The sequence below is a fragment of the Fundulus heteroclitus genome, chromosome 14 (genome assembly GCF_011125445.2).
Source record: "Fundulus heteroclitus isolate FHET01 chromosome 14, MU-UCD_Fhet_4.1, whole genome shotgun sequence".
Lineage (NCBI taxonomy): Eukaryota > Metazoa > Chordata > Actinopteri > Cyprinodontiformes > Fundulidae > Fundulus > Fundulus heteroclitus.
In genome coordinates this window covers 510,531-529,454 of record NC_046374.1, presented here as the reverse complement: position 1 = coordinate 529,454, position 18,924 = coordinate 510,531, and the positions used below count along the sequence as shown (strand labels likewise).

General features: G+C 39.5%; 2 protein-coding genes and 2 long non-coding RNA genes across 5 annotated transcripts in view; 2 read left to right on the top strand and 2 right to left on the bottom strand.

The window, feature by feature from the left end:
- Positions 1-565: 565 nt before the first annotated feature.
- Positions 566-18,924, bottom strand: part of si:cabz01007794.1 (uncharacterized protein YBL113C) — a 29,409-nt gene continuing 11,050 nt past the window's right edge. Inside the window, exon 8 of the mRNA XM_036145990.1 lies at positions 566-773. The gene's annotated coding sequence lies outside the window, so the exon portion shown is untranslated. The remainder of the gene's footprint in view (positions 774-18,924) is intronic.
- LOC105917922 (putative ferric-chelate reductase 1) lies at positions 782-17,762 on the bottom strand. Of its 2 annotated transcripts, XM_036145993.1 has the most exons (7): positions 17,717-17,733; positions 3,095-3,179; positions 2,784-2,975; positions 2,573-2,668; positions 2,326-2,464; positions 1,940-2,089; positions 782-847 (listed from the first exon to the last, which is right to left on the bottom strand). In XM_036145993.1, exons 2-7 carry the CDS (start codon positions 3,149-3,151, stop codon positions 804-806), a joined length of 678 nt encoding a protein of 225 aa, XP_036001886.1. In that variant the 5' UTR covers positions 3,152-3,179; positions 17,717-17,733; the 3' UTR covers positions 782-803. The 2 variants fall into 2 exon arrangements, with proteins under 2 accessions (XP_036001886.1, XP_036001885.1); XM_036145992.1 differs by lacking the exons at positions 782-847; positions 1,940-2,089; positions 2,326-2,464; ... (1 more) ...; positions 2,784-2,975; positions 3,095-3,179 and adding exons at positions 15,060-15,151; positions 16,260-16,409; positions 16,646-16,784; positions 16,893-16,988; positions 17,104-17,295 and having other exon boundaries at positions 17,416-17,762.
- Positions 3,186-3,941, top strand: LOC118565600. The gene is made up of 3 exons (XR_004932469.1): positions 3,186-3,341; positions 3,396-3,449; positions 3,504-3,941. It is a non-coding gene; the product is annotated as an uncharacterized LOC118565600 (long non-coding RNA).
- LOC118565601 lies at positions 9,937-10,592 on the top strand. The gene is made up of 3 exons (XR_004932470.1): positions 9,937-10,180; positions 10,280-10,391; positions 10,496-10,592. It is a non-coding gene; the product is annotated as an uncharacterized LOC118565601 (long non-coding RNA).

Here is an 18,924-nt window from a genome sequence, read left to right as displayed (position 1 = left end):
GCAGTGCCACAAACACAAAGACTGAACCAACTGAATCCTTCAGAAAGACATCTTTATTTAACTGATGTACAAATAGGTTGACATGAAGCCTTTTATTAAATAATTTTTTAATATTGATTATTTCTGCCAGTGGTTAAATTACCTTCATCAATATTTTGTGCCATAACTAGCATAATTTCATCCATCTTGCACTAACACCTGCATACACATCAGCCAGTCAAGGCTTCATTGTTCAAGGACTGCTAAATAATTAAGGCCTCAATTACAACAAAGAATAAAGTATCATTAATTAAAAACAAATAAAATGAAATAAAAACAGAAGTTTTTTCTGCACCTGTAAAATGGGATTCAAAGGTAACCAGACCTTGAAACTCCAGTGCAGTTACATATGGTGACATATGCTGGTGAAAGTCATTGCAATTTGTATACATTTTTTATATAAACACATTTCTTTCAACTTTATACTCCAATAAAACACATTTTTACATCACATTTACACCACAGACCAGAATTCCAGCAGTTCTGTGCTGAATTAATTAATTAATAACTACACTGAAGCATTTGACATCATTCCTCTTTTAGTTTCAGAATCACAGATGTTTTCAAATGTGTCAACAGACTGTGGAAAAGAGACTTGGAACAGTTTTTACATATTTTAAATAATGGTGAGTCAGCACAAAATGAATCCAACTAAACTAAGAACTGTGCAAACTCCCTGTTAGAGATTGGATGTCTGAAATCAGGAAGTGATGGACATTGATGAGAAGTTATGCCTTTATTCAACATGGTGGGAGTCAGTTGCCTCATACTGCTGTGAAAGCCAGCATGCACACGGTGACCAGCAGAGCTACAAGGGAGAAGACAGAAAAGAAAATCAAATGCTTTGTAAATTTTTTTTGCTTTCCACCAAGAATTAGCACATCTGGAAAACAACTAATAAAAGTCAATGTATTTCATCTATGGGCTTAGACACTTGTGCATGTGGAGTCGTGAAAAAATGTGGACACTGCATTCTTTTTAAGGAAATGCAAAGAGCATACTAATGGGAAACCTTTATATCTGGGATGGAAAGGGGTTTATTTGCAGGGAAAGACTCATTAAAAAAATCAATTAATAAAAAACAATCCATTCTAACTTGGAAAAAGGTGGAACACCATACCCCCTATTAAAGAGTCTTGCCCTCTTTGATTAAAATAACTTAAGTGAGCTGCTTCTTGTTGCTCACAGTTTCTGACATCAGTGTGAGGAAAGCTTGCCCTACTCTTCAATCTCTTCTGGGAGATGTTTGAGTTGGTTCTTTATCTTCAGTCCATTTCAAGTCACTACCCTGGCCCTCAGTGAAATTAAGTTGCAGGGTCCATTTCTACTTCATCAGTTATTCATACCACTAGTAGATCTAGATATAAAAGTTTTCTTTTCAACTGAGTAGTTTGTTTTTAGTATGGAATAATAAAATGAGGAAAGTGTGTCAGTTAAATGTTTTTAAATACAAATTATGTATACCATTTTCAATAATCCATGCAAAATCTTTTTTAGCATTACAACAATATAACCCTTCTTATGACTGCAGACCAGTACAATGCATGTTTCCCCTAGTATTTTAACAATTTATTTTTAATGAGCTCCAATTCATTGAGGCCTCGTTGTCATCACCCTGATCTTTAGCTCCCTGGCTGTTCTATTAGATTTAAGTTTTGGCCACTCCAAAACACAAAGATAGCTTCCAGGTAAAATAGACCTGAAATTAAAAGATTACTCTGAACCAAATGTTTGGAGAAATCACATCAAATTGTAGTTGTGATTTAGGCACACACAACCCTTCTTCATTTGTTTTAATTTGTGTTCAATAATTTTTGTTTGCATATTTTCAGCAGTTGTGGAAGCTGGCATGAACAAGGATGCACCCCCACTTCCCACGACATTGGTGTCATAAGCTTACCTGGCAAGAATGAGTGTGATGGTGTGACCACATAAGCAGAGGAAGTGGTGCCGTTGTTGGCCAGCAAGTTGGTGATATTGGCAGTAGGGTCTGAGATGTTTGTGAGAGGTGTCAGTACTCTGAAGCTCGGTGTTCCCAGCTGCCCAGAACCTGGGGAACGATGCAAAAACATTTTTAACTGTAATAGCAATAGTTCTGCCAAATACCCACTGATTGGGTGACAGAAACATTTTCAGGGTGTCAGAATTTTGAAATCCACTGTTCCAAGCACCTCAGAAGCCGAGAGAAAATGCAACAATTGCAAAAATAGTTGTAATGTAAATGACGTTGCGTCAAAGTCTTTGAGTCTAGGTAACAGGTTATAAGTGCGCATAGTGATTGCTTACTGGCATCGTAAGGTCCAGATGTAATCAACAAAGAGTATTGGGCGCTTGCTCGGGTACTTGTGTCTGGTAGTACAGCTGTAAATCTACACTGGATTTTGCCATTATTGACTGTGCCCCGCTGATTGCTTGAGTCCAACGTCTGAAAAGAGAAACAGTTTAGGTAAAATCACACTGTCTATGCAAAACTTGGGTCACACAAATTGACAAATATCCCTACACCTATTAATGCTGTGAAAGCATAACTTACCTCTGTAGTATTTAGCTCCAAATTATTGAGAAAGCCAGTAAAGAAACGGACTGCACCGTTGTTGTTTGCACAGATGTAGGCTCTGTGACGACCAGCCTGTTGAAGAATGTAATATAAATTCTTTATCTATCTCTTCAAATTCAAACTATAGTAATGGCTCTGGTTTAGATTTCATGCTATTTTCATACAGAACCATGATAATATGCAATACCTGACTTGCAGCCGTTGAGACACCAGCAGCAATGTATCCACTTGACTGTCCTGAGAGCTCAAAGTTGAATGTTTGGCCATTTTCTTGCCTAGCAGAAAGGAAAAAGCAATTGTCTCCTGTAGCGGGATCACAATCTGAGGGTTCATCTGCACAGAGCTTTGAGGAACCACATTCTTGCCGGGTAAAGTCTGTCTGAAAGTGTGAAGACATGTATTTGAAATATTACACTTTACAAACCATAAAATAAAAGTCAAAATTTATTCTTATGTTTTGTTTATATTACAATAATCTATTTTTTTTTCATCCCTTACCTCAAGTGCAGGGACATTGACTGGTGATGCTGTAGTTCCATTGCTAGCTGGGGCCATGGTGGTTCCATTGTTAGCTGATGCTGAGGTGGATGCATTGCTAGCTGGGGCCATGGTAGTTCCATTATTAGCTGATGCTGTGGTGGATGCATTGCCAGCTAGTGCCATGGTAGTTCCATTATTAGCTGATACTGTGGTGGATGCATTGCTAGATGGTGCCATGGTGGTTCCATTATTAGCTGATGCTGCGGTGGATGCATTGCCAACTAGTGCCATGGTGGTTCCATTATTAGCTGACGCTGAGGTGGATGCATTGCTAGATGGTGCCATGGTGGTTCCATTATTAGCTGATGCTAAGGTGGATGCATTGCTAGATGGTGCCATGGTAGTTCCATTATTAGCTGATGCTGAGGTGGATGCATTGTTAGCTTCATCCACTGTGGTCATATTGCTAGCTGGTTCCATGGTGGTTCCATTACTAGCTGATGCTGAAGTGGATGCATTGCCAGCTAGTGCCATGGTGGTTCCATTATTAGCTGATGCTGAGGTGGATGCATTGCTAGCTTGTGCCATGGTGGTTCCATTATTAGCTGATGCTGAAGTGGATGCATTGTTAGCTCCATCCACAGTGGCCGCATTGCTAGCTGGTGCCATGGTGGTTCCAATACTAGCTGGTGCTGCAGTAGTTTTGTTGTTTGCTGCCGCAGTCATCTCAGTGTTATTATTCATGCTGTTTCCTCCCACCGTTGTCATGTTAGAATTTGTCACATTGGTTGTTGTCTGAGCGTGGGTAGTCATAAATCCCCAGGATAGCACCACCAACAGAACACTGATCATCAGTTGTTTATTCATGCCTTCAAGAAAGGATCATTTAATTGATATTAGGGACATTTGGTTTTACTTAGATGTGAGACAAGATATCCAAAAGTATATTCAATTTGCTAACACAAATAAAACATTTTAAATAAGTCTGCATTTTTATTATGAATAAGGTATTGGTACTGAAATGATTTTACTGTAAAAAACATTAAATTATATATGAAGGTAATGGCAAATACTAGCTTTAACCTAAATCAGTTCATTTCAACAACAGTGACTCCAAACTATAATGCAGCTGAGAAGACACTAAGTGTGTTTGTGTTAGAAAATTAGCAAATTACTAAATAATGAAGTTTTAATGTTTTTAATCTCTGCAGGATATTCAGTAATATTAGGAAAATCTTTAGAAATGAACAGGGTTGTTTTTGTACCTACCTGTAGATTTTCTTGTCCTTAATGTAAAGTTCCTTAAATAGAATATCTTGTATGTTTAATCCCCAAATGTGACTTGCAGGTGGACTGTTTCTGATGTCTTCTGACGTCCTGTGATGCGCCGATGAGTCTGTGACACCTGTTACTCTGTGTCACTATTTAAGTCCTCAGAACGAGGGAGGAGGCAAGACATGGGGGGTAGGAGGGGTGGCAGTTATGGGTGTGGTGTGTTACTGAGATCACTTTCTTGAGGCCTCCCAAGGACCATACCATGGAGTAGAAAAAGCAAACATTGAGTCATTACCTGATCCTATCTGATTCCACAGTTATGCAGTAGTCACAAGATCTTAAAATGTATTAATCATTCTATGTCACAGAAACTTTAACCTGGACATAGATTTTATCTATTGTTCTGTTACCTTTAACTAATCTAAAAGCCACATTTCAGGTGGACCAGTTCCACTGTTGCTCCAACTGTGACCAAGTAAGGCCCCAGCTGGGGTTTAACATAACTAAATATAGCATTACAATTCTTACCTAAAATATAAGGTGGCATATTACGAAAGATAATTAAGATTAACTGAAAGAAAATCAGAATAGCTACAAACTATTTTGTATTGATATTAGTGTTAAGAAATTTGCCGATTAAGCTTCATGAGAGAGCTTATTGACGCATGAAGGTGACTATTGATAATCAAACTGAATAACTGTAAAAGAAAGTGTGATCCAGTGCTGAGCATTTTGCGCCTTCTTAATTTAGTACTGATTTGTTGTACTGTAAAATAGATCTATCTACTGAATGATGTCTTATACCAATGAATCCTGTCATAGAAGAAATGTGTTACTACCAGCTCAGAGTTTTTTAAGCAAATATATATATCAACCACAAACCTGACTTGCTAATATGTGATTGTTTCGTTTTCTTGAGATCTTTACATAAATGGTAAATTATGTCAAAGTGCTGTACACTATTGCAACATTCACTTAATTGCACTGACTGACGCACACACATTCATACACCGATACACAGATCGGTGGATCTGACCAACATGGATCCAGCAGCAGCCATTAGACGTCTGGTAAAATAGATGCTGAGGCTTACATATGGAGACTTGTTGGTAGGGTTACACCTTGCACAGTTCCTATCATCAAACCTGAGACTCCATACCTACAGCCCCACCAAACTGAGAAACAGGATTTTTCACTCCAAATGTCTCCACTCCCTTAATGTCCAGTGACAATATGCTTTACATCACTATAACTGACACTTTGCACTTAGTGATGCAAGCTTGGATGCAGTTAGTTGTTCAAGGAAAGCCGTTCTACATAGCTCTCTATGTACTGTCCTTGTTTTAGTGTCTCCATCTACACAGTTTTGACTCTACACAAAGTTAAGATAAGATAAGATAAGTTGGCAATCCCCTCAGCATTCACTGACCTGAGTTTGTAATTTCTTGTAGCCAACCTACTCCATGGTTGAGTTACTGCTGTTGTCAATGGCTTCTACTTCATAAGAACCAATAACATGTAATATTTATAAATTGGGACTATTAAACCTGTTAAGTCCAGCAACCCAAAGGCCTTTACTCTTAATTACGCACTTAAATTTAAACATTTTTATTCATCAATTACAAAACTACATTTAAAAAATCTTGGTTTACATTTAGATAATCTTTGGATAGCAAATTTCTCTATGTTTAACTAAGGAATCTTAGAGCAATGAATCTAAATTAAATTCTGCACCCAAATTTGGAACTCGCTGGGCTTAACAAGAAAAAAGGTTTTACAGTTGATTGCACAGGTCACTTACTATAAACTGAGAGTGACAGCTTTTTATTTATTTATTTATTTATTTTTTTACAAATGTTTGTAATTTCTTGCAGCCAACCTACTCCATGGTTGAGTTACTGCTGTTTTCAATGGCTTCTACTTCATAAGAAAACCAATAACATGTAATATTTATAAATTGGGACTTTTTAACCTGTTAAGACCAGGTTAAATTGTTCACAATTCTTCTTTTTCCTCTTTTGGCTTTTCCCCTGTCAGAGGTTACCACAGCAAGTCATCTGTTTGCATATAACCCCATCCTTTGCATGTTCTTGCCTGACACCAAGTATTTTCATGTCCTCCTTAACTATGAGTCTCTTCTTTGGTCTTCTAGGCCTCCTGCCTGACATTCCCATCCTTACATTGTGTATGATATACTGCAAGCTGCAAATAATCTAATAAAGTCAGGAATTAATATAACTCTGGTATGGGTACCAGCTCATATAGGAGTAATAGGAAATGAGTTAGCAGATAAAAGTGCTAAGCAAGCAGCTAGACATTCTAATATAGATGCTGAAGTGAACTACAGCAAAGCAGAAAATAAAAGTATGGTCAAAAACATAGTTAAGGGTAAATGGCAAACATTATGGGACGGTGGGCAGACTGGAAGACAGTTCTATAACATTCAGAATAAAGTGGGAAAGAGCAGAAATACAAACAGAAGCAAGGAGGAGGAGGATGTATTTTCTAGAATGAGGTATGGACACACACGTCTAAATAAAACTTTGTTAATAATGAAGAAGCATGCTGATTGCAACTGTGAATTCTGTGGCGGTCCAGAGACTATAGAGCATGTTATTATACACTGTAATAAATATCAGGAAGAAAGACAAAGACTAGTGTTACAATTACAAGGAGAACAGATGAGGCTGAACCTAGAAGAAATTCTGCAAAGACACACATGGGGAAATGAGTGTAAACTATGTAATTGACTTCCTGAGGAATACAAGACTAACTAGAAAAATTTGCATTTCCTGCGAAAATGCACTGTGAATGCAGATAGATGAATGATTAAGCAAAAGATGCAGAAGATCTTTGCAGAAGAGAAAAATAGCTGAAAAGCATTAAAGAAGTTGAAAAAGTTGAAGAAGTTGAAAAAGTTGAAGAATTTGAAAGAGTTGAAGAATTTGAACATGAAAGAACAATAGCTGAATGATTAAAAGAAGACAAAAACTGAGGGAAAGGCACCAAACATTTCCTAACTCATTCTAAACACTGAATCGTTTAACAAAGCAGAAGTAGAATTTCAAACTTGAATATACTGTAGCCATATATGGGCCTGCATTTCTAGGGAGTATAAGGGGTTTCGCCCCCATTGAAAAGCATTGGATGTTTGACACCTCCTAACTTGGAGATGCTTTACGTGACGAGGCCCAAACTTATTGTGGAGCATTCTGTATAAAGGAGGTATAGACTCTGTAAAGCAGAAGTTTGTCCGAGCTTCCTAGAGCTACTTCCGATTAGCAACATGCTAACCATTAGCCGCTAACATGGTTGTGCTCAGGATCACCGGGTGATTGTACTCTGTCAGTTTGGTCCAAATCCTGTACTGGGAAGTGCCTCAAATAGGGGTGCCAATACTTAATGTCGCCAAACATGACCAAAGTTCATGGGTCAGATTGGCCTCCTTTAGCAACTCAGCCTCACCACACCTGGGCCCAGAACTCAACATTTGATCAAAATGGTCAGTAGCGCCATTTCCCACAGGTGGGTGGTGCTGTATTGGCCAATTGGGTTGTGTCTGGTTATCATGCCAGGTCCTGATGGAAGCAAAGGCCCAATAGGAAAGCATTTGAAATCCAAAATTGGACAGAAAAGTGACACATGGCTGAAAGTCACTTGAAAATTTTAAAATGTTAAGAGGAAGTGACTGTGCGAATTTCAGATTCCTACATTAATCACAGCCGCCGCAGCGGGCGTCAAAAGTTGCCATTGTATCTCAATGGAGCGTCTCCCTCTGGGCCTCAGAGTTCCGTCGTCATGGAAACTCACTGACACACCTGCAGCAGCCAGTCTACCAAAGTGAAGAGACTTTGCTCACAATATGTCCCATTGGGTTATAATGGAGAACTTTGCCTCGCACAACGCTCCATATCTCCTGATCCGTAAATGGTAGAGACGTAATCTTTTCTGCGTTTCTTTCTTAACGGATAGGGGAAGAAGACTTGGTATTGGTTTTTGCTGGACATATTTTAATAAAGGCGTAACAAATTATGATCTAAAGGAAATTTTTAAGAAATTTCCAAAATCGTCTAAAAACGGTCCCGAACAAATCGCTCTAGCTGAAAAAGTATAAGAGATATCAAATTAATTCTTTCACTGTGAGTATCAGCAGGCTTTTGAGGACTATGCTGCTCATTTTTATGTTTGTACAAAAATCGGTGTAGGCACAGCGACGATGTAAAAAAGTGGATCATGTGGAACAATGCAGCTCTAAAGCATTTTCAGGATTTTGCACATTCGCTACTCCCGAACAAATTGTTCCTGCGGAAAAACCGTAACAGTTATCCACAAAATTCCTTTTTTGTGAGTGCCAGAAGGGTTGGGACATTCATATGCGAAAGTCTCATGCCTGTACATCAAACGGTTTAGGAGTAGCGACGATGTGAAAACGTGTGATGTTTTGGATTTTCAGACGTCATTTTTCAAAACCACTCCATAGGAAATGAATGGGGGAGGTTTCGGGTTTGTGTCGCTCTGAGGTGATTTGCAAAAAATCTATAAATGCTACACCAATGAGGGTTACATTTCCTGATTCCAGACAAAAATTCCTACGTTTTGATGTATAATTTATGTGGATAGGTTGAAAATTGAGCGAGTGAGAAGAAGTTGTTCGGAGAAGAAGAATTTGTTGAATTTCTAGAGTGTGCACTCTATAACTGCCTCCTTGACGACCATAGCAACGCATGTTATTTGCTGAATTTCTTGAAAAGCCAAAATTATTTTAAGAAGGTACTATATGAAAATGGTAAAAGATATGAAAAAGCTGAAATAGACCATAATAGCTGAAAGATATCACTACATTTTAAAAGTTGAATGGCGTTTCTAGCTGAAAGTAGGCTGAAGCAGTAAGCTGTCAAAAAGCAGCTGAAATGAGCGGAATTTTAGTGAATTACATTCATTTCCTATGGGAGAAAAAAAAAGCTGAAAATGTGCAGAAAAAGCTGAATATTTTAAAAAGTTGAAAAGATATAAGTACAAAAAGATATAGCCATCGATTCCAGAAGAAGCTGAATAGTTTATAAATTGAATGGTTGAAATCGGAGAAAAACTGTAGGAGGAGAAGCGAATCAAACTTTAAACAGTAAAAAGGCGGAAGAGGATCTCAATAACTGTGAATGCCTACTGCATTCACAGTAATTAAAAGAATTTAGTATGATCTTTTTTTTGTTGTTGTTGTTGTTTTGATTGGTTTGTTCCGTTATGTTTGTTTGTTTGTTTGTTTGCAACCTATTAGGAAAGGTTAGACTCCAGTACCACACTCCAGTCCAGTTGGTGGCGGTAATGCACCATTAAAGTTAGTTGCCAACCACCATAAAAACCGAAAGAAGAAGAAGAAGAAGTGGACTGTCTCGTCAGCTTAATCAACATACTGCTGATATGAATGAGCGGTTCACTCAACTGCAGAATTCGGTAAACTCCAAGTTGCTGTCCATAGAGGACAAGTTGGCGGCTCTGCAGTCGAACAACTGTGCGGGAGAGACTAACTACAAGAAGAGAAGACGGGTGCACAATCCCAAGTTTGCGTTAAGACTATGTTCGGTGACTGCTAGCTAAGCTAAATGTAGCCTAGCCTAAAACCAAAGCTAAGAGTAGCCTAGTAGCCTTGCAAAAGAACAAGCTTTATTAAAGTGTATTTTTTTGTCATTTACAGGAAGCAGTATGCCGTCTTCACAACTCGGAGACAAATTGCAGGCGCTATGAACAGGAGCGAGGCGGTGACCTCCTATTTGCTCGGAGCAATATCTGCAATTCCAGATTTACACAATGTTGATAAAGACGAAATTGTGTGTAAGTGACTTGTTTTTACTGTTTCTCCTTCCTTGTTTAACGTTACTGTGACTTGCGTTTGATTTTTATTCATATCACTCTCTTTTAATTGTTTTCCAGCCGCCTGTAAGACCTGTTATGAGACGGTACGCAGGAGAGTACGCAGCCAGAAAACTCATTGCGGGCGGAAGCTGCGAAGAGCTCAGCTCGGAGTCGAGCGAGAAGAAAGAGGGTAAGCCTTTATTTGGTGACTATTTTTCAGGTGCATTGATAGATGTGTTGTGTCCATACGCAGTGCATCCCATTGCACAGTACTGATTCATTGTTTTTTTACAGCTGCTGGAATCGAGACAGAGTGTGCTAGCAGATGACGAGGTGGAACTCTGGAATTCCGCCACCGTAAACCTCATGTCTGACGAAGAAGATGGCGTTGTTGGCGGGGTCTCTGGATGGATTGTATGGCCGCCGTCATTTCGTAGGCCGGATCTCTCTGAACTCTGTGTGAAGCTCCAGTCCCAGTTAGAGGCGACGCCGAAGTACAGAGCCACTCACAGTAGGCGTCTGCACAACGGACCTGCCTCGGAGAGAATGCTGCCAGTTACCTCCAACCCCGAGGAGGCAAACGGACAGTTCACGGAGTTGTAACTTTTGGATAATCCTCGCGTTGTACATAGTTGTTTGTTTTAATAAAGCTCTTTCTTTGCATAAACATCTTCCTCTATAAATTCATTCATGTCCTTCATGGTAGCCTAATAATAGTGTAGTAGCCTACATAGGATAACATGAATATACAGCATAATATCTATCTATCTATCTATCTATCTATCTATCTATCTATCTATCTATCTATCTATATATATATATATATATATATATATATATATATATATATATATATATATATATATATATATATATATATACACACACACACACACATTGTTATTGGGAATCTGCCAACCAATCACGAGTGATTTTACTTGTTTGAAAGTTGTGGTTTTATCCAGTACTGAGTAAGGATATTCAAGCCAGGCCTGGCCAGCCGCGTTTTCACTGCATTAATATGCTAATTAGGGCCATTAGCACTCTGAAAGCTCTCCACATACGTCATTGTCCGGTTCCGACAATTTGTGGCACTGACAAATGGTGACAAACGCGGGTTGCAAATTGTCGTCAACTGCCGAAAATGAAGGAGATCTCCGGTCATTTACGGGGACGAAAATCACACTTTTCATGCAGTGTATTTTACAAACAGTTGCCAAGTGACAGAAGATGCCGTTGATGGACGTTTGGTGATGATGAGTTTTACCCAAAATGCACTTGGAGGAATTATCGGCAATCCACTTGAAAATTTGCACCATAAAGTTAAATATATGAGTGAAAATAAAGCCAATCATGCAGAAAAACCTTTTCAATATTTTAAGCAGTGCTACCTTCCATTTAATCCCATTTTGTCTTGTTTTATTTTCATTTGTTTTCTTTTGTATGTTCTTCGTGTCATGATTTGTAGATGAACCTGAACACAACCACACAGAGAGCTAATTTGAGAGTTTTATTGAAGGTTGGTGGATAGTGGAGGAAGAAACCAAGAGTAAGTACCGGGCTGGAGCAGGTGGATGGTGATGGCAGGAACTGGCCAGCGAGACGGAGCTGGAGCAGGAAGGCTTGAATGAACGCAAGCAGATGGACGGAGGAAGCACTGGCTGGCAGATTAAGGAAACACAGGCTGGCAGACGTAGTGAGCTCAGGCAGGACAAGGAAAGGATGATAACGTGAGCAGTAATGAGCAGACGATCCGGCGGGGAAGAGCAAACTGAGGGAGGTTTAAGTAGGAGTGTGGGCAGGTGTGCTGAGTCCGGGCTTGATTAAGGGTGACAGGTGTAAATGATCAGTGGAGCATGGAATCAGGGCTGTATTGGAGGAAGAAGGTGCCATAAAGTGACACTTTGAGTAGCGAGTAGCGTTTCCTAGTGTTTTATTAAGTAGAATAATTGCTGTTACAGGGAATTATTAGTTTAAGAAATACTAACTTGTGAAATAGTAATTGTTTGTGGTTATTTTGGTCCAGAAGTTGAATGGTCTCTAAGAGCAAAAGAAGTACCTCTTTTTGAGTTAACAACTGAATTAACTGAGACATTTTCATTGGTTTGTGACAAAAACCTAAGGGTTAAAACTCCAATTGCAGTTATAATTTGAGTTATCAACGTTTGCTGGATAAGTTTAATCAATCAACAACCGGTCAGATCTCACTTTTACAGCATAAATAAGTTCATAACAGCTAATTAATAAATTAATTGTTAGTGTTAATCATTACAGGCTCACAGCCCTTGGACCACAACTATTTGATTTATATTTGTTATAGCTACCATTTCAGTTTGAATAATCTATTATTAAATTACAATAGCAGATTATAATTAATGATTATATTCATAATCAAACAGGTTTCTGGCATACCACTCTGTTGTCTACCTTCACTTCGGAGAAACATTTTCACTTAACAGCCCTGTTAGAGGTTTGATTTTGTTGCACACACACACACACAGATCAAGGTGGCAGTACATATTTAGGATGTCATACTCTGTGGTCTAGGTGCAGGTCTGGCTTTCCTTCTCTCCCTCCTCTGCAGGGCTGGACGGGCAGGTGCGCTCCATCAGAGCTAATTACCACCCTTTATAAGGAGCTGGAACCAGGAGGAGGGCGTCAGTTTGTTTACGCTTCAGCGTGGTACAGACCTTACTCCTTGTTTACCCTAGAACCTATGCAACCTGAACCTAACCTCGTTCTTGTCCTTTCCCTCCTAGAACCTCGAAGTCAACCAGTGAAAGACCTGGTAACCTCAGCCTTGGCCCAGAATCAGAAAAACACCTGGAAACTATCTCAAACCAGAGAAGAATCACAGACCCTTCTGTTCAGCCCTCCTGCCTGCGCTCGCCTGCCTGTCCACCCTCCAACTACCAACACAGGGAAATGAACTGGACCTGCACCAACAACCCAGACTATTGAACAGCACCTCTTCCCTAGATCAAGCCCAAGCCACCACCTCTGTGAGTTCAACTACCAAGCATCCTTTTCACTATCCCACTAAGTATTCACTGTCCTCTCCTTCCTTCCCAGCAGAGCTCAGACCAGCAGATACTCTTGTTCACCTCGACTCTTTACAATAAAACTTTTTGTATTTTACCACTGGCTTCAGTTATTGTGCTCATTCAGAGTCACGCGTTCAAAACATGGCATAGGAAGGATTTCTGTCCAGCAGAGAAAGGCGTCCGATGGGAATATCCCATTTTAGATATGTCCTATGGTGCCGCATAGCATGTGAAAATACAGCAGATGTACAAAATGTGTAATGACAGTGTAGTGCCACAAACAGATAAAAGACTGGACAAACTGACTCATTCAGAAAGACATCTTTATTTAACTGATGTACAAATAGATTGACATGAAGCCTTTTATAAAAAAAAATAATAATAATAATTAGGGCTGGGCAACGATTAAAATATTTAATTGTGATTAATTGCATAATTTTCCTGATTAATTATGATTAATCGCATTGTATTTACAAACTCCAAGAATGAATTCAAAAGTAGTATAAAGAGCACTTATTTTAATGTTCTGCTGCCATATGAACAAAAGTGTTGTAATATTTGTAGCACTTATCAGTAACACATATTTAGTGTAAAGCTCAACTTAAACATGTAAAACAAAAAATAGCAATAATAATAAATTAAAGCTTATTGCCACTGACAGGGAATTCTCTTTATGGGGAAAAAATCTACCAAAAACAGGCAATTTCTGAGGTAACCGCAGGGAGCAGCATTACCATTTTATGTTCAATACCAAAGTTTAACTTGGCAGTGGTTACAACTAACTTGTTTCTGTCATATTTGATGCTGGAAGAACTTTAAACTGAAATGCTTGCTAACTCGATATGCTTGCGTTGCTTGCGTTTATTTGACGTTAACACGCGTTTTTTTGTTGTTGCTTTCTCGCGTGCATATAGTGAATGGCTGGGGAAAAACAGGCAAAAACACATGGATACTTTGAAACGAGAAGCGACTTCACCGACGGCGTCGATGCAGACCCCGCTCCACTCCGCACAAAACTTCTTCCGTTCGCCAACTCACCACCTCGCCTAAGCAAATTCCTGCGGGAAACACCGCCTTCCGCATGTCAGCTTTGTTTTTTTCCGCCCAGCACCTTTCTTCCTCTTTGAATCCGAGGCTGGGCTGACAGCGAGGTTATTGGCACATTATCGCCACCTACTGTTCTGATTCAAACCCCTAAACCGCAGCAACAGACCTTCACAAAATAAAAACATGTGAGTAACATGCGTTAACCCACGTTAAAGTAAATATCTCCGTTAATAGTCTAATGAATTAACGCGAAATTAACGCGTTAACTTGCCCAGCCCTAATAATAATATTGATTATTTCTGCCAGTGGTTAAATTACCTTCAGCAATATTTTGTGACATATCTACCATAATGTCATCCATCTTGGACTAACACCTGCAAACACATCAGCCAGTCAAGACTTCATTGTTCAAGGACTGCTAAATAATTAAGGCCTCAATTACAACAAAGAATAACGTATCATAAATTAAAAACAAATAAAATGAAATAAAAAACAGAAGTTTTTTTCTGCACCTGTAAAATGGGATTCAAAGGTAACCAGACCTTGAAATTCCAGTGCAGTTAGACATATGCTGGTGAAAGTCATTGCAACTTGCTTTATATCACAGATGTTTTCTAATGTGTCAACAGACTGTGGAAAAGAGACTTGGAACAGTTTTTACGTATTTTAAATAATGGTGAGTCAGCACAAAATGAATCCAACCAAACTAAGAACTGTGCAAACTCCCTGTTAGAGATTGGATGTCTGAAATCAGGAAGCGATGAACATTTATGGGGAAGTTATGCCTTTATTCAACATGGTGGGAGTCAGTTGCCTCATACTGCTGTGAAAGCCAGCATGCACACGGTGACCAGCAGAGCTACAGGGGAGAAGACAGAAAATAAAATAAAATGCTTTGTAAACATTTTTTGTTTTCCACCAAGAATTAGCAGATCTGGAAAACAACTAATAAAAGTCAACGTATTTCATCTAAGGGCTTAGACACTTGCACATGTGGAGTCGTGAAAAAATGTGGACACTGCATTCTTTTTAAGGAAATGCAAAGAGCATACTAATGGGAAACCTTTATATCTGGGATGGAAAGGGGTTTATTTGCAGGTAAAGACTCATTAAAAAAATCAGTTAATAAAAAACAATCCATTCTAACTTGGAAAAAGGTGGAACACCATACCCCCTATTAGAGAGTCTTGCCCTCTTTGGTTAAAATAACTTAAGTGAGATGCTTCTTGTAGCTATTTCCCAGTTTCTGACATCAGTGTGAGGAAAGCTTTCCCTACTCTTCATTTCTCTTCTGGGAGATGTTTGTGTTGGTTCTTTATCTTCAGTCCATTTCAAGTCACTACCCTGGCCCTCAGTAAAATCATGTTGCAGGGTCCATTTCTACTTCATCAGTTATTCATACCACTAGTAGATCTAGATATAAAAGTTTTCTTTTCAACCGAGTAGTTTGTTTTTAGTATGGAATAATGAAATAAGGAAAGTGTGTCAGTTAAATATTATTAAATACAAATTATGTATACCATTTTCAATAATCCATGCAATATCTTTATTAGCATTACAACAATCTAACCCTTCTTATGACTGCAGACCAGTAATTTGCATGTTTCCCCTAGTATTTTAACCATTTATTTTTAATGAGCTCCAATTCTTTGAGGCCTCGTTGTCATCACCCTAATCTTTAGCTCCCTGGCTGTTCTATTAGATTTAAGTCAGGACTCTGGTTGGGCCACTCCAGAACACAAACATAGCTTCCAGGCAAAAAAGACCTGAAATTAAAAAATTGCTCTAAACCAAATGTTTGGAGAAATCACATCAAATTGTAGTTGTGATTTAAGCACACACAACCCTCCTTCATTTGTTTTAATTTGTGTTCAATAATTTTTGTTTGCATATTTTCAGCAGTTGTGGAAGCTGGCATGAACAAGGAGGCACCCCCACTTCCTACGACATTGGTGTCATAAGCTTACCTGGCAAGAATGAGTGTGATGGTGTGACCACATAAGCAGAGGAAGTGGTGCCGTTGTTGGCCAGCAAGTTGGTGATATTGGCTGTAGGGTCTGAGATGTTTGTGAGAGGTGTCAGTACTCTGAAGCTCGGTGTTCCCAGCTGCCCAGAACCTGGGGAACGATGCAAAAACATTTTTAACTGTAATAGCAATAGTTCTGCCAAATACCCACTGATTGGGTGTCAGAAACATTTTCAGGGTGTCAGAATTTTGAAATCCACTGTTCCAAGCACCTCAGAAGCCGAGAGAAAACGCAACAATTACAAAAATAGTTGTAATGTAAATGACGTTGCGTCAAAGTCTTTGAGTTTAGGTAACAGGTTATAAGTGCGTATAGTGATTGCTTACTAGCATTGTAAGGTCCAGTTGTAATCGACAGAGAGTATTGGGCGCTTGCTCGGGTACTTGTGTCTGGTAGTACAGCTGTAAATCTACACTGGATTTTGCCATTGTTGACTCTGCCCCGCTGATTGCTTGAGTCCAACGTCTGAAAAGAGAAACAGTTTAGATAAAATCACACTGTCTATGCAAAACTTGGGTCACACAAATTGACAAATATCCCTACACCTATTAATGCTGTGAAAGCATAACTCACCTCTGTAGTATTTAGCTCCAAATTATCGAGAAAGCCAGTAAAGAAACGGACTGCACCGTTGTTGTTTGCACAGATGTAGGCTCTGTGACGACCAGCCTGTTGAAGAATGTAATATAAATTCTTTATCTATCTCTTCAAATTCAAACTATAGTAATGGCTCTGGTCTTGATTTCATGCTATTTTCATACAGAACCATGATAATATGCAATACCTGACTTGCAGCCGTTGAGACGCCAGCAGCAATGTATCCACTTGACTGTCCTGAGAGCTCAAAGTTGAATGTTTGGCCATTTTCTTGCCTAGCAGAAAGGAAAAAGCAATTGTCTCCTGTAGCGGGATCACAATCTGTGGGTTCATCTGCACAGAGCTTTGAGGAACCACATTCTTGCCGGGTAAAGTCTGTCTGAAAGTGTGAAGACATGTATTTGAAATATTAGACTTTACAAACCATAAAATAAAAGTCAGAATTTATTCTTCTGTTCTGTTTATATTGCAATAATCCATTTTTTTTTTCATCCCTTACCTCAAGTGCAGGGACATTGACTGGTGATGCTGTAGTTCCATTGCTAGCTGGGGCCATGGTGGTTCCATTATTAGCTGATGCTGAGGTGGATGCATTGCTAGCTGTTGCCATGGTGGTTCCATTACTAGCTGATGCTGAGGTGGATGCATTGCTAGATGGTGCCATGGTAGTTCCATTATTAGCTGATGCTGTGGTGGATGCATTGCTAGCTGTTGCCATGGTGGTTCCATTATTAGCTGATGCTGTGGTGGATGCATTGCTAGCTGGTGCCATGGTGGTTCCATTTTTAGCTGATGCTGAAGTGGATGCATTGCTAGATGGTGCCATGGTGGTTCCATTATTAGCTGATGCTGAGGTGGATGCATTGCTAGCTGGTGCCATTGTGGTTCCATTTTTAGCTGATGCTGAAGTGGATGCATTGTTAGCTGCATCCACTGTGGTCATATTGCTAGCTGGTTCCATGGTGGTTCCATTATTAGCTGATGCTGAGGTGGATGCATTGCTAGCTGGTGCCATGGTGGTTCCATTACTAGCTGACGCTGAGGTGGATGCATTGCTAGATGGTGCCATGGTGGTTCCATTATTAGCTGATGCTGAGGTGGATGCATTGGTAGCTGGTGCCATGGTGGTTCCATTACTAGCTGACGCTGAGGTGGATGCATTGCTAGATGGTACCATGGTGGTTCCATTATTAGCTGATGCTGAGGTGGATGCGTTGTTAGCTGCATCCACTGTGGTCGCATTGCTAGTTGGTATCATGGTGGTTCCATTGTTAGCTGATGCTGAGGTGGATGCGTTGTTAGCTGCATCCACTGTGGTCGCATTGCTAGTTGGTACCATGGTGGTTCCATTGTTAGCTGATGCTGAGGTGGAAGCATTTCTAGCTGGTGCCATGGTGGTTCCATTATTAGCTGATGCTGAGGTGGATGCATTGCTAGCTAGTGCCATGGTGGTTCCATTGTTAGCTGATGCTGAGGTGGATGCATTGCTAGATGGTGCCATGGTGGTTCCATTGTTAGCTGATGCTGAGGTGGATGCATTGTTAGCTGCATTCACCGTGGTCGCATTGCTAGCTGGTGCCATGGTGGTTCCATTACTAGCTGGTGCTGCAGTAGTGTTGTTGTTTGCTGGCACCGTCATCTCAGTGTTATTATCCGTGCTGTTTCCTCCCACCATAGTCATGTTAGAATTTGTCCCATTGCTTGCTGTGGTCTGAGCATGGGTAGTCATAAATCCCCAGGATAGCACCACCAACAGAACACTGAGCATCAGTTGTTTATTCATGCCTTCAAGAAAGAATAATTTAATTGGTATTAGGGACATTCGGTTTTACTTAGATGTGAGACAAGACATCCAAAAGGATATTCAATTTGATAAAAAAAAAAAAAAAAAAAAAAAAAAAAAACATTTTAAATAAGTTTGCATTTTTATTATGAATAAAGTATTGGTACTGAAATGATTTTACTGAAAAAATCTATCAGTTATATATGAAGGTAATGGCAAATACTA

Excerpts from the sequence above, each read along its gene's own strand:
- LOC105917922 (XM_036145992.1), bottom strand. The coding sequence starts at position 17,742 with ATGGCACCATCTAGCAATGCATCCACTTCAGCATCAGCTAAAAATGGA. Across the intron at positions 16,785-16,892 it reads TGGAGCTAAATACTACAGAG|ACGTTGGACTCAAGCAATCA; the intron begins GTGAGTTATGCT and ends TTCTCTTTTCAG. Across the intron at positions 15,152-16,259 it reads ATCACACTCATTCTTGCCAG|CTCTGCTGGTCACCGTGTGC; the intron begins GTAAGCTTATGA and ends TCTCCCCTGTAG.